The sequence below is a fragment of the Ruditapes philippinarum genome, unplaced genomic scaffold (assembly GCF_026571515.1).
Source record: "Ruditapes philippinarum isolate M1 unplaced genomic scaffold, ASM2657151v2 ctg1686_1_1_1_1, whole genome shotgun sequence".
In the NCBI taxonomy this organism is placed as follows: domain Eukaryota; kingdom Metazoa; phylum Mollusca; class Bivalvia; order Venerida; family Veneridae; genus Ruditapes; species Ruditapes philippinarum.
The window spans coordinates 65770-81794 of NW_026865777.1; the positions used below are offsets into that span (position 1 = coordinate 65770).

General features: G+C 33.0%; 1 protein-coding gene across 1 annotated transcript in view; it reads left to right on the plus strand.

Annotated features, from left to right (window-relative positions):
* The window catches only part of LOC132730279 (sodium- and chloride-dependent taurine transporter-like), a 37455-nt gene that overhangs the window by 14528 nt on the left and 6902 nt on the right, over positions 1 to 16025 (plus strand). The window contains exons 3-7 of the mRNA XM_060716164.1: positions 1158 to 1289; positions 2087 to 2408; positions 4077 to 4209; positions 5319 to 5453; positions 12259 to 12362. Coding sequence (XP_060572147.1) covers positions 1158 to 1289; positions 2087 to 2408; positions 4077 to 4209; positions 5319 to 5453; positions 12259 to 12362 — 826 coding nt within the window. The remainder of the gene's footprint in view (positions 1 to 1157; positions 1290 to 2086; positions 2409 to 4076; positions 4210 to 5318; positions 5454 to 12258; positions 12363 to 16025) is intronic.

Sequence of the window (16025 nt, forward strand, 5' to 3'; positions counted from 1 at the left end):
CTAGAATGGAAAATCCATAGTGAACTATTTATTGAGATAAAATTTAATTTAAATGCACTACATTATACTGAGATAGAAACTATTCAGGTGCTATCTGTGACACACAAAAAAAACACACACAAAAAAAAACAAGATCCTCTTTAACAGTAAAAGATAGCAAGTTTAAGAACAATAAATTTGTATGTTAAAAGAAGATCATCGCATTATTCAAGCTAATGAGTAATAGTGCCTATGATTTCAATATCATAAACGTCATAGAAAAGAAAAAAAACTCAGAACTGCTGAGAACTTATTTTAGATCAAATATATGAAGAACGACTGACCTAGATTTTCAAAATAAACCCAAAGACAGTAAAGTACTTTTTCTTGTACTTTCAATAAATACATATTAATCCGATGGTCTCGTTAGGTAATAGATACTTGGCACCAGAAAGAATAAACTTTGGGATCATTATATGCTTTCTCTGGGGACTTGTTTCAAAGAAGACTTAATTAAACGTTCAATTTTGGAGAAAGTCACTCTAATGAATTAGTTTTACATTGATATAAAAATGACTCATTAGGGCATGTTCTCCAATGCGGTAGGTATAGACATGCGCAAACATTATGCAAAAAAGTGCATCATCAAGGTTACTGTCAATCACTCTCAACTGGAAACTCGCCAAAATAATAACTTAATCAATGTGTATCTGTCAATTGCTTCGCCCAACAAAGTAAATATATTCATTGCTTTTTTACCATTTATCACACGTTAAACCACGTTCTTTATTTGGATGAAATAAGATTTGACGCTCCGTTTTCTCAGCAGAATTATTCCGTGCCCAGTAACCTAACTATACTGTGTCAGAAACAACTCCGATATCGATTTATTACTATCTTGTAATTCTTGCAATGTTTCGTCTGGCTGTCCAAAGTCTTCATTTCTTTGACGCCTTATTACAGATTCATAAGATGCTTCCCAGATATTGCTTTTAATTATGTCTAAATCAATTTTCACCTCTCTGGCTTTTGACAAATTAAATCTGTCGCAATCAGTCTCCCGGTATTTCTTGATGCGATTTCGCACTGATGCGGTACTAGTGTGTCACGCAGATTAGAGTATGATTTTAGAAAATAATTTTATACCTAATGTGTATTATTCTATTTTTCAATTTCAGGTGCTTTCCTCATACCTTATTTCATCGCAGTTATATTTGGCGGCATACCGATGTTCTTTCTTGAAGTCTCCCTTGGGCAGTTCATGTCGGAGGGTGGCACTGGAACATGGAAGATTTCCCCTTTATTTCAAGGTAAGCTTATACATGATTTGCTTGAAGTCGTCCATGATGTTTTCAGTCATTTGTTTACACAAAAGCCTGACAGCGTTGTAGTTCTATTACGTTATTTGGAAAACGGTAACTGTCGTACTTTGGCATATAACGTTTACATGATCTGTACAAAAATCTAGAATAATGGCGGTATATGAGTTTTAACGAGATTACGATGGTTACGTCTTCAATAGATTACTTCAAAATCATAATTCTTTACAGCTTTTCAGTATCTATAAGCCCATAACCTGTTTTTAGAAATATTTTCGTAATCTTTCTTGTGTTTCAAAAGCTCGGCAATCAATCGTTTCGATCGATTTATTAGACGCTATTAGGACCCCGGTCAATGATTGCTCTGATAGACTAGCTCTGAACTCAAGTTTTCCACGCCTGATGCGTCTTTTATATGAGGAAGTACGATTGAAATACAAAAGAATAACTTAATAGATATAAATCGTTATTTGATATATATTTTTAACAACAGTACATCCTTTAATGTCTCAACTTCACGTTTTTCACATTCTTTTCTGTACTTTAAAAGTTAAATATGAAGGTAAAATGTATCAGATAACACGGTTTATGTGGTAATGATCACTGTCGTTTATTTTGTGTTATGTGAAACATTAAAGTATGCACAGAATGTAGAAAATGCGAAGGGCATTTATTGAATTGTAAGTCACCTTCACGCTTTGAACATTTACAATATTAAATATAAACCGTCTATTTCTATTAACCTTATTTTAAGATTTCTTATATGGCAAGTTTTGTGACATTTTCAGGAATTGGCTACGCATGCGCAGTAGTTGTTTTCCTTCTTAATTGCGAATACAACATTATACTGACCTGGGCATTTTACTACCTGTTCTCATCTTTCACTTCGGTGTTACCATGGTCTAATTGTGACAACGAATGGAACACACCCGAGTGTCACGTCGACCATCGTCAAATCTCAAAGTCTGTCAACAATGCAACAACAGACAACGCCACCATGACCTACTCAAACATGTCAGTGTTTGCGTCAACTGTGTCGTCATTGTCAGCAGTTGCATCCAATGTCACTAACTCTGCCAAGATTACAGACCCTGTTACAGAATATTGGGAGTACGTATTTCATTTGTACTTACTATTTTATATTCTTTTATCATTTACATTGTATATTTTTGTCGTATACATAAGTTATCTAGACATATTTGACTTTTTCAAACATGTTTTGCCAACATTCCTTTAACATGTATTCATATATTTATATTTATGTCATTTTGAAAACCAAACCTGTTTGTACAACATGGTTTTGCATTACATTCTGCATTCAAAAATGACACTTATATCCCTTAATACAGTTATATCCCGTTATTATTTTGTGTGTCGCCACCTTGGGGTTCATCGGTATTTAACAACCCTTCTTCCGTTGTTATTGAATGTAGAATTATATATTCCAGTGTGCTTATTTGGTCCGGGTGTTCCTGTTAATTAAATGTAAAATTGATGAACTATTCATGGAAAAAGAAGCCAGCTAGTTTTTGTTCTTATTAGATGCTATTGCATGCGCTTTTGTTGAGAGTTAAAGCCATTTATTTCCATTGTCATTTGTCCGACCTGAAACCCCTTATAACCTATCAGAATATAACAAATGGCAAACTTTCAGTGATATGATGTAATAGCTGCCAACCAATTAAAATGCGTGTTTGAAGAGAAAACGCAACCAATGAAATGCATTGTAACAATGGTGAAAAGCAAATTATGAAATATTGGCCATATTGAAATTTAAATTCAGGGTGTGGAATTTTGCTTGTCTATTTAACGGCCATTTAAAAGTTTGAGCATATCGGCATTTGTAAGAAACGGTTTGAACTAATGTACTTTTGTTTGTTTCAGATGGGAGTGGATTTTATTACTAATTTAGTTTATATCTCTTGCAGGAATAATTCAAAGACTAAACAAATCTAACATTGTAATGGTTAATCAAATCCGTTTAAAACTCCTGTTTTTTTATCTCGTAGACTAAAGCATTTGCACTTTGTGTACAATGAATGTGTTACAACTAAAATCTGTTGATATGTTGTTTAATTTACAGCATGGGTTGTCCAAAGTCTATTTTAAACTAAGATTGAATGAAGCGAAATGCATGGTGGTTAACAGGTCATTGACATTGCTGTGTTCACGCTACAACACACAATTGTATGTCTGCATGTGTTTCGTGGTTATACATGTTTTTTTTTCACATGTGACATGAAATACTTATTACCATATAAGCGTAGAAATGATGCATTTAAGAATGGGTCATTTTTGTGACGTCATAAATGGTTGTTTGAATGTCAAGTAATAAATGATGTATTTACATAATAGGACATATGTTATACAAATAGGTTTTTAACACATGTACGGTACTGATATACTGAATTTATGTATGTCTAAAAACAAGAAAATGGCATTTAATGTCCGGACAGCAAGCGAATGGCACTTGGTTTAAAATTATGAGGAAATACATGTACTTTGTTGTTATTAATACTGGTAACTCAAAAGATAGAATAGTTTAATAACAGTGCCTCTTTTAATGTGTTCCTCTGTATTTTTGTCCTTTCGTATTTTATATTGAAATGTCTGTTTTGGAGATATGCACTGTGCTTGAGATATTTTTTGGTTTTTAATGGAATGTAAGGTATGAGTATATTAGAATAATGAATGAATATGTGAAACAAAAACACATCAAAGGGTGTTCATTTATTGACAAACCTTTTGCTTACGCCTTTATAACGTCCCCAATTACAGGCGTAAAGTGCTGGGACTCTCTGACGGCGTTGGTGCGCCCGGATACATCAAATGGGACCTCTGTCTATGCCTTCTTCTAGCCTGGATCGTTGTCTATTTCTGCATCTGGAAGGGAATAAGAAGCTCCGGAAAGGTGATCTTAAAGAAAAGGGCAAACACGTGTACAAAAATATAACACTTTTATTCACAAATAAAACAAAAAAAATCGTCCCATATCACAAAAAAGAATAAACTAAAAAGTAAAAAAATCACTAGTAGATCAAGAAACGTCCGAGTGGAAATTCACCATATAGGACACGAGATCTGATGATGACAAAAAAATATATCTATATATTAGTCATTTGGCTGACATAAAAAAATAAAAAAAAATAACGGTTTCACTGCGTTTTTCTCGAATTGGCCTAAAATTGGCCACTTTTTTCAAAATCAAGTCCCTTTATCACCCTTCCTGTACACCATACTACTGTCATACCTACTAATGCGATCTTTATATTTTGTTCAAGGACAGTTGGATCTTCTGTACAAAGTACAGACGTTCAGTGTTGGACATTGATATGCATTACATGCATTAAACAGATTGCATTTTTAGTTTACCTGTCTCAAATGCTATAGACACACTCATTCCATCAAACGTTTTTTGGAAATTTCATTTTTTTTCAAATTCAAAATTCTAAAAATAGCATAAAACTGGGGCCATATAAGTTGATGGTTCATCGGTTATTCGAAATTTTCAAAGCACTTATTTTAAATATATTGAAACATAATTTCTGTGTCTTGTGGTCATATTCACAAAAGTACGTTGTTTTTGTAAATGAGTGTGGATAAGCATTCATTTTGTAAACAAAACATATGTATTTATACTTTTCAGATCTCCCTATTAAAGCGGAAACCACTCTTTATATGAGTATAAACGGTTTTCGAGTTTAAAAATTAATTTTCATTAGATTGTTTTAGTTTTTTTAGAGCTAGTTTAAATTTCAACACTATTATTCTAGATTTAATTAGATTTTTTTCCTAAAATGATAATTTAGTAACATAAGTATAATTCTGAATTCATAGTTGTTGTTGTAGTTTTTTTATATTTTGATAATGATAAAGTAGTTGATTTTTTTCTTGTTTTTTTCCAACCAACTTAAATTTTCAATTATATATTTATCTATGTACCTGAAAGGGAGTGCCCTCCCTTTCACCAAAGCCTTTTGGTATACTTGGCATTGCTATATCTAGAACCCATTCTTGTAGGTGATGTATTTCACGGCGACCAGTCCTTATATCCTCATGTTTATACTGCTAATCCGAGGTGTCACGCTAGAGGGCGCTTCTGACGGTCTTAAATTCTACCTGGTACCAGACTTCTCAAGATTACAAGATCCACAGGTGAGTTCTATATTCCTAGAAAATATTGTTATCTTTTGTATTATAGTTCGCTGTTTTATTCTATTCATTTAAAGTATTCCATATTCTCGTCCCTTTTCAGTTTAATTATGTCTCCCCCACCTCGGGGGGAGACATATTGTTTTTGCCCTGTCCGTCCGTCCGTCCGTCCGTCAGTCCGTCCGTCCGTCCATTCTTCGTTTCCGGACGATACCTAGAGTTCCTTTTGACCTACAGCTCTCAAACTTCATAGGATGAATGGTCTTATTGAGCAGATGATCCCTATTGTTTTTGGGGTCAGTAGTTCAAAGGTCAAGGTCACAGTGACCTTTGGTCAATTTCTCGTTTCCGGATGATAACTAGAGTTCCTTTTGACCTACAGCCCTCAAACTTCATAGGATGATTGGTCTTATAGAGCTGATGATCCCTATTGTTTTTGGGGTCAGTAGGTCAAAGGTCAAGGTCACACTGACCGTTGGTCAATTTCTCGTTTCCGGATGATAACTAGAGTTCCTTTAGACCTACAGACCTCAAACTTCATAGGATGATTGGTCTTATTGAGCAGATGATCCCTATTGTTTTTGGGGTCAGTAGTTCAAAGGTCAAGGTCACAGTGACCGTTGGTCAATTTCTCGTTTCCGGATGATAACTAGAGTTCCTTTTGACCTACAGCCCTCAAACTTCATAGGATGATTGGTCTTATAGAGCAGATGATCCCTATTGTTTTTGGGGTCAGTAGGTCAAAGGTCAAGGTCACAGTGACCGTTGGTCAATTTCTCATTTCCGGATGATAACTAGAGTTCCTTTTGACCTACAACCCTCAAACTGGGGGGAGACATATTCAAAATTGAATACCTGGTTAAAAACAAACAGTTTAGGAAGCATCTTCTCATACAACCTTAACAATAGAAACCATCCATAGACAGCCTTCATTGAAGTGACTACCGGGTATTTACATTATCTTATCTCCATTTCCATTCCTGTTTCCATTCACAGTTATTCTCAGCAGTGGGGGAGACATGCGCTTTTTTACAAAAGCATCCTCTAGTTCTATTATGTTCTGTTCTGTTCTCATATGTTCTATGTTCTATTCTTTTTTTTATCTATTTCATTGATACTACCTTCTATTGATTTTCAATACTGATCTAATATTATCCATTCTATATTATCCTATTTTGTATACTATTCTTTATTCAGTTCTATTTTATTTCATTTTTTGTCCTGTCCTACTTTTCTCTTATTACACCAGTAGTTACGTGGTATACCTTGGTTACACACATTTCATTTTCTATCTTTACAACTGATGCATAAAAAGGGTTGAATTTGTTTAATACAGGGACTTTATATAGTGGCATGAAAAGCAAATGAAGTTCTACATTAAAGTGAAGTAGTCTAAAAAAATTATGTTTATAGTATTTAGTGTCATGTACGAGTATGACAACAAACCAGGAAAATATATTATATATGAGAGTTGTTGATAAGTGTGAGATACATGATCTGATATATAACATAACATTATATAGGAGATAACGAATTGCTCTAGAACATATCATATAGAAATGTTCATATATCATCACTTACACCTCTTATCTACATCTAGAAATATTTCATGGGAATATTAAAATGAAACATTGATATTATTTTATAACTATTGAAATAATCCTGGAAAAGGTGCCCATTGTAGACCAATCCACTTTAATTGTAGAACATTGAAGAGTAGCATTTGCCAAATTAGGATGAATAATTGATTTAAAATTCTAAAATAAACGCTGTTTAACATTTCTGAAACAAGACTTCCTTCCGTTTTAATCTTTTTAAACTATATTTCCTTTTCTGTTAATTTATGTGTTTTGTGTAAAACGGATGTAAAATCATAAATTTTATATTTACTTAATGTAAATAACTATTATTTGAGCCGCGTCACGACAAAACCAACATAGTGGGTTTGCGACCAGCATGGATCAAGACCAGCCTCCGCATCCGCGCAGTCTGATCGGGATTCATGCTGTTCGCTTACCATCCCTATTACAAGTAGAGAAACTGATAGCAAACAGCATGGATCCTCATCAGACTGCGCGGATGCGCAGGCTGGTCTGGATCCATGCTGGTCACAAACCCACTATGTTGGTTTTGTCGTGACGCGGCTCATTTATAGATTAGCGACCGCCGTTTATTTACTTTAATAATGTCGTTATGTTTGAAAAAATGTGACATTAGTGTCAAAGGTTGTAGCATGTCATGAATTTTCTTTCATATTTCTATAAACAGCCTCAACAATTAATGAGTATTTCAAGCAATGTGATAATATATAAATAGACAATTGTTTTATACCTGCCATAATTATACCTTATCATTCATTTTCTTCTGACATTCACGCCAGCTCTGACATTATCATGCGTTTTCTGACACCTCGCAAAATTCACTGACATACCACTTCATATTCCCAAATTGTGTTATATAAGGAAAATCAAAATTAAAGATAGATACTATTTTGCATAATTTTACGATTCTGGGAATGAATGGCAATTTTCATGACGCATCTTGTGTATGACGCATCTTTAATATTGTTAAACTTACAGTAAAGTATAGTCTTTCCTTTCTTAGGTTTTCTTTCTTTAGAAACACCATAAAAATCATCAACTTAAAATCTTTTTGCATGTCCTATATTTATTTTATTCATTGATCTATCGACATCTAGCCTTCTTGCTATATTAACGAACCATTTTATTATATGGGAATTCATTAGATTAAATATGTTTATGCCCCCTCCCCCACCCTTGCGGCTGATGGGTTGCCTTAAATGGCTGATGCATCAGAATTGCAGCCACCGCTTATCCCTGAGTGATCGTTAGCGGGGACTAAATGGGTTCGAATAACTTAAGTCTTTGTATCTCTTATATTATCGGATTTTTTCCCCTTTTCAAGGTTGCGTATTAATTAATGCGGCTCCAATATTGCCGTTACATCTTGTAAAATGATAGAGCATGCGCACAATTACAAGTGTTTGTCTGCGTCATTTACTGACAGAAATTGCTTAGCGTTTAAAGTGCTGTTGCTAAGCAACGGTTTTATTTGATGTTTTATGCACTGTTAATTTATGTCATTTAAACACCGCCCCCGCCTCAGAAGTTGTATTTTAGTAAATTAAATAGGCCGACCTCTTGCCTATGATTACCTTTAGATAGTTTTATCACTTTGCATGTAGACATCATATACAAAGCTATCCGATTAAATTCATCAAAATAAAAGCTACGAACTTAAGGTTTGCTTTCCGGACTACATGCAGAGTCTGAATTACATAATTATAGACTACAATTTGCGAAAGTCTAATACATTATGTCATAGATGTTATGTAAAAAATGCCTTTTTAGACTGTCCGAAACACCGTAGAGTTGCTATGATAATTTGTTTAAATGCTTGTTAATAAAGTATTTGTTCAAAACACAAAACCGTTTGGATGATGTGTATAGTGTTAAAACGTATGAAGTCATTCCCAGGTTACATGTTCGAATACTTGAAATTATGTAAATCAAATAAATATGATTAAATCTAATAAGTGTGTGCTGTTTTGAGTTTTTCGAGCACGGCTCTAGGTGCTGGGGATGAGGGAGGGTTACTCAACAACCACATATTCATCATTTACATCGCATGCTGTTTATATGTATATGTTAATTTATTAAGGAGTTTATGTTCTTTGCCACAATATTTCAACATAAAGTACAACATTTTGAAATGTAGGCCAAATAATTTTGCTTAGGGGGAATAAACTGCTGGGCTAATTTCGTTTATTTTTCAAATATAATGAAACGTATGCATACAAATTAGATTGCTTTTTTTCAAACCGATCTTATCCTAGCAGAATTTAAATAATATGTTAATGAAATTTACTGCGCGTTAACCGTTAAAATAGCATGACGCATTTCTTAACAAACTTGAAGATGATAGTTTCTCACAATAAAAAGGGAAAGGGGTTGTTTTAAATTAGGTTTATTTCCATAGAAATCGTGCGACCTATATAAGACAACGTATCTAGCAATAATACTAAGCCATGGCAACCTTAAATTTCTTTTCTCTTTGGTGTAACTGAACAATTTAGAACCGTTCCCATGACATTCATATAACATGTGTCCTCCTTTTCAGACAATGCAAAAATGTAATTAATATACAGGCATGGAATGTATATAAAATATGATAGTATATAAATAACACATGGGTTTGTGGGTAACAGTAAAAATATCATCCCGAGGAAAATACTGTTACCCGAGGCGTAGCCGAGGGTAACAGTATTTATACGAGGGATGATATTTTTTCTGTTACTCACAAACCCATGTGTTATTTATTTTATTACCCCGAACAAATACTGTGATGATCTGAATTTGGCAACTAAATCTAACTGTAACAAAAATAAGCCAAGAGAAGCAATAACTAAACTGTCCTTACCTTGCAAGTTTTAAGTGCACTGTACTGCAGTAGGCCTACTTGAGAAGCTGTTTTTCTTTTATTCTTTAGGCAAGTGATGATATCTACCAGTCATAAACATAAAATAAGCTGTGTTTTATTCAGAAAACAAAACACTAACCCATTTATAAGGTTATGATCTGTGAAATCTGATCCTTCTGCATCTAGAATATTCTTCGCATGGTTTTTGACAAAGTGCATTTAGAAAATAACGATGATATCCTACAGATGTCTGTCCACCAACTCTATCTGTAACGTTTCACTGGTTAAAATTGTTAAATTATCCTTTGTTGCATGCTATAATTGTCTGCATGTTCCAGTTTGACACAAAATTATTTACATTACAATTACTTCCGTTGAAAACGGATGTTTCCTGTTGACTATTCAACAAAAAGATATTTAATACGCGAAAGGGACTCTAGGGTGCAAAGAACTAAATTTTATCAGAGTAATAGTTACTTTGGCGATGCCCTATCGTCGAAAATAAGAATGAATCGAGAAAAAAAATGGCGGCCATTTTATTTCATTTTATTTAGAAAATAGACCACGTGACCAGATTTTATACTGTTAAAAAATACTGTTACCTATGTAACAGTACAAAATTCTTAGTCACGTGGTACACTTGCATTAACAGTAAGAATTACTCCCAGAGGCCTATGGGAAATTAGCATTACGAAAAAAGTGAGGGGTAATAATACACACTATTATAACATAATATATCGAGTTAATATGTCTCACAAAGTGACAGTATGATGAAACGTGAGTTATATAAGTAAAGAAAGTAACGTGTAGCTTTTATTCTAATGTTTGTTATATATAGCTCGTTTCATTATTGTATACACTTATTCTTGAATACTTCATAACAAAAACATATTAATGTTAAGCTTGGGTTTCGAAACAGCATGTATAAACACCAAATAATTATTTGCACTTCGACCATTCGTTCTTAGCTACAAATACATACGAATGAAAAGAAAAAACGCGCACAGTAAAGTTTTAATTTCAAAAGCAAAATGTCAAAAGCATTAAGATATTAACACCAGGATCATGTTTTCATTGATTTCGAAATTTCAAATATTCTAAACGTTTCACATTTTCCAGCACTTATTTCCATAACGATTTTTGCAAGATCGGCTTTGACCTTCTGCCAAGTAACGATTGTAAGAACAATCTATTCAGCAAGTTCACCGAATGTCGATTGTTTCAATCATGTGACAGCTCGTATCTGAAAAAAAATGCTTGAAAATCGCCTTGTGAACATAGCAAAATTGATGGACCTACAACATACCAACAAGACAAATTAGAAAGTGAAAAGAAATAACCAAAATTAGAATACAAAGGTTAATGGTTATCCAGATAAAGAGAACAATTCATGCATACATGTTCAAAACTTAAAATTTTGTTATAAGGAACGCCGCTTTTAACCTCTAGAAAGAAAGTCGTCTGCAATTACACACAGTCCAAAATTGATTCCCACCTCGTTCATGTAACATCTGTCAATACCTGCCTTTAACTGAATATAAATTAACACGTTTGTTTGTTGTTGTTTATTAGTTTGCTACATCATTAAGCATTATCTTATTTCATGTTTCCATGGCAATGCAGAGCTATATACACATGTAAAGTAATTGTTTCTAAGTTCATGAAGAATAAAATTATAAAAACGTTGTTCTCTTCCTGAACACTGAAGATTGCCTGTGAATTATTTGTACATGTATCTTATTCACAATAAGAATATTTATACACACAAACTGAACCTAATATGTTTTTTGCATATGTATCTATATTACATATGTTCATTCTATAAGTTATTCGTATGACTTTGGATATATTCGTCATTTTCTGTATCGCAGACGACACTCCATTTATGTTTCAATCAATTTCAGTTCATATAGATGCTTGTTTCATCTATATGTGGTACGAATAGTGCCGAAATATACCGAATTCACACGAAATTATGATGGTTGTTAAACCAAGACATTTTTATATATGTTATATTTCGACCTTCGACTTACGATTATTTGCCCTTGACTTCTACATGTATATGTTTCTACATGTATATGTTAGTTCAATAATTGCGCATTCAGAAGGTAACAGATGTTTGAGATTGCACGCCAAAACAACAATCCTTTTGGCAGCACTTTCCTCCGAACAAAATATTTGGTGCGAAGGTGTTGTTACTTATTTATGGAAAAACAAGTTTAAGCCGCTTCAAAGTCCTTGAGCAACGGTTTAGTTCATTGCCCCATTCTAGAATCTCAAGAAATGTTGTTAACAGATATTTATCTCCATTGGCAGAGTAAAAATAGTAGCTTTCAATAATGTATTTGTTTTGTTTGTTGTATTTCAGGTCTGGGTAGACGCGGGTACACAGATTTTCTTCTCATATTCTATTGCCCTTGGAACTCTCACAGCTTTGGGAAGCTACAATAAATTCAACCATAACTCTTACAGGTAATTATAAAATATTTACACAATATCTGTCGTAACACCTTCTTTTTATTGTCTTTTTGTCTATATAAATAAACTGTTAATACACTAGTTGAATTTCTTCGCTTAATAGAGGATATTGAATGAGTGTAAGTTCAATACTGAATTTATTGCACGAGTTGAATATAATTATATTATGCGAGCCTCTGGCGAGCATTATATTATTTTATTCAACGAGTGCAATAAATTCAGTAATGAACTTACACGAATTTAATGTTCTATTTATCACATACCCAAAATAAAGACCGCTTAAAGTGAAATAAGAGTCATTTTTCATTGACGCGCCTATAGTATAACGCTAACATTTAGCGCGTCTTTACACTATGTTTGTATAACGCTAATGACGTCACGTCAAAATATATGCACGGCCGTGCAATACCATATTTATCATATAATCGGCACGGGTGTGTGATAAAAAGTTTTATGAGGATTTTGTGCCGCAGTATCAGCCGCTCTCTTGCATGAAATTCCCTGCAATCCTCTTTGTGAACAGTAAACATGATTTGGAATTACATCATTAGTGTAATTCTAATAAATGGTTTTTGTCGCAGACGACACTCAATTTATGGTTAAATCAATATTCAGATTACTTTTCTTACCAGATGTCAGTTCTGAGATTCATTTCAAGTATAAAGTATTTACTGTTAAACATATTTGAACTAAAACTGACCATCACGAGACATTAGCCTTGTTGTCGGGTAGTTCACAATTTTTACCCGAACATGACATAGAAAACAAGCTGTTACATTATTAGAATAAAACTGGATTTTTATAAATTCATTTTAACATCAAAATTATTTATCACAACATGACGGTATTCTTTGTAACATTTCAAGATAATCAACGAATCGTATAAATTTTATTACTTTGGTATGACGTAACGCAAAAAGATACTTTTTTTGTTTCAAGCCGAGCCGAGGAAATTGTTTCAAGTTTCTAAATAAACAATCTCCATTATGGAAACTGTTTCATGTCTACTCGGTTTGAAAATATTGATTGTTTAAATATGATGTATAAATCAAGTTTTCCCAATAACTGTTTTTATAGAATGATTGAATAGATTGCATGGCGAAATTCAATCTCTTTTACAGTTTTGACGTCATTGTGAATACTTTTATATTATTGATGAATTTCTACAATATGCTATTTATGATTGCCCTTAAATTCTACTGAAATACAAAACAGTATAAAAAAAGAAAAAAAAAAGAACACAATAAAAATCCATATCTAATGGAATCTCATGGGAACGTTGTATTGACATACATCGAACATTTTGAATGACATTTTAATGATTCGTTTACAATATTCAAACACCTATGGTTAGTTTTTATTAGAAGTTAAAGTGTAATTTTACAGGTTTTTTTCTGTTTATCTGAAATACCTGCAATACGGGAAAATATGCCAGTTTTTGCTCCGGGCTGTAATTAGCAATAAAGGTATAATGCGATACAATAAACGAAGAGTATGCCTTTGAACTGAAGTAGTGTGCTTATTTCTTATGTGTTCAGTGATAAAAACAAATGATTTTCTCTTAAATTTACTTTTTGTGTTACATTATACATGAAATAAAGCTTACATTTTTGGCATATGCTCTGTGCAGATTTGTTACACATTACTTGAACGTTCTTCAGGTACTAGTTGCCTGGAATTCAGTGCATACTGTTATTGAAAATAAAGATGACCAAAAGTATCGGTTTAATGTTTTCCGAATTCCGAATGCATTTCAAAATTCATTATTTTCATGATAAACAATTACGATTGTTTTCTAAATGTTTACGTTTACATGGTTTAGGACCTGTTTGAAACAAAATAACAATCAGTGGGCATTTACAATAGTATCCGAATGAAGCATTAATTTCATTTTTTTCCAAACGTCTGAGCATAATTTGCTTATGTCGTCTGCAAATGGTAAGTCAGAATGTACCTCAAAACAGTCAAAAATCTATTAAAATCTGATGCATGGATCGGAAATGTATTTGTATGTTTATTATGCATCTTATTCCTCGTTTACATAAAGCGTGCTGGTTATTAGTAAAATGGCGATGATGACCCTGCTTCTGTTTCGATTTACAACGTGTGGAAAGATTGCACTTTAATCATAAATAATATTATTCTAGAAAAAATATAATAAAGCAAATGGTCGTAAATATTATTTGTGTTATGTTAAACTTGGCAACAATCAGTTTGGAATCATTTCAATAATTCAGAACACAATTTAGCAATCCCTCCTAAAAGTTTGACCTTCTCCTGTAAAAAATTAAACCATCAAGAATTACTCCCCTTGTAACGTGTTCAAGCATTTAGGGCTTATTAAACAGTATTACACATTACTTCAACGTTCTTCAGGTACTAGTTGCCTGGAATTCAGTGCATACTGGTATTGAAAATAATGATGACCAAAAGTATAGAATTATCCGGTTTAATGTTTTTCGAATTCCGAATGCATTTCTTAATGTTAACGTTTAGGACTTATTTGAAACAGTAGATATACATGTACACATCAAGTTATCAAAATAAGAATCAGTGGGCATTTACAATAGTATCCGAATTAATTATTAATTTCATTTTTTTCCAAACGTCTGAGCATAATTTGCTTATGTCGTCTGCAAATGGTAAGTCAGAATGTACCTCAAAACAGTCAAAAATCTATTAAAATCTGATGCATGGATCGGAAATGTATTTGTATGTTTATTATGCATCTTATTTCCTCGTTTACATAAAGCGTGCTGGTTATTAGGTAAAAATGGTGATGATGACCCTGCTTCTGTTATAGATGTTGCTTTTGATTTACAACGTGTTGTGAAAGATTGCACTTAAATCATAAATAATATTATTCTAGAAATATAATAAAGCAAATGGGTCGTAAAATATATTTGTGTTATGTTTACACTTGGCAACAATCAGTTTGGAATCATTTCAAATATAGAACAATGCAATTATAATGGGATATATATATATATATAAGATTCAATTTCCTGCCACTTCAAGATCAATACATTTTACCTGTCTGCAGCTGTACACAGTCTGTATCATACAGTTTTCTCCGGAATTCATGACAGTCTTTGTCTTATCTTTGACAGCTTCGACCTTTTCAATTGCTCCCTCTTTGATCTTGTGAAAAGGTTTCTTGAGAAATTCTGTTATCCGATTTTAATGGATCGCAGAAGACAGTGCTAAATATAGTCTCAAGTGCAGGGAAATACATCGATTAAAGGCGGCTGAATTGTATGTCTGAATTGACTTCTAAAGCTATGGACTGTCTGAAAATGTTAAGATAATTATGTCTGTTATAAGATGTCATATAATCATTGGTTGTTTCTATTTCATCTCTACTTGGATCAAATACTTAAAGGCTAAGTGCTTTATTAAAGAGTATGCTAATTTGAGGCTCGTATTTGGTCGACTTGTACAATGTTATTTCAGCTTTAAGCTTGTGAAAGTTCAATTTTGGGGTAGATACAGTTTGTTTGTAGCTTTTGGGTTTTATTTTATGATCTTTTTTTTTCTTGAATTCTGAAATGGAAACAACAGTTCTGAAATGAAACAGCATTTAAAAAAAATAAAGTTTGAATAAAAAAAAGCTAAGGCTCTGTTTGACGCTAATTTGAGTTTTGTTTGTAAACTGTA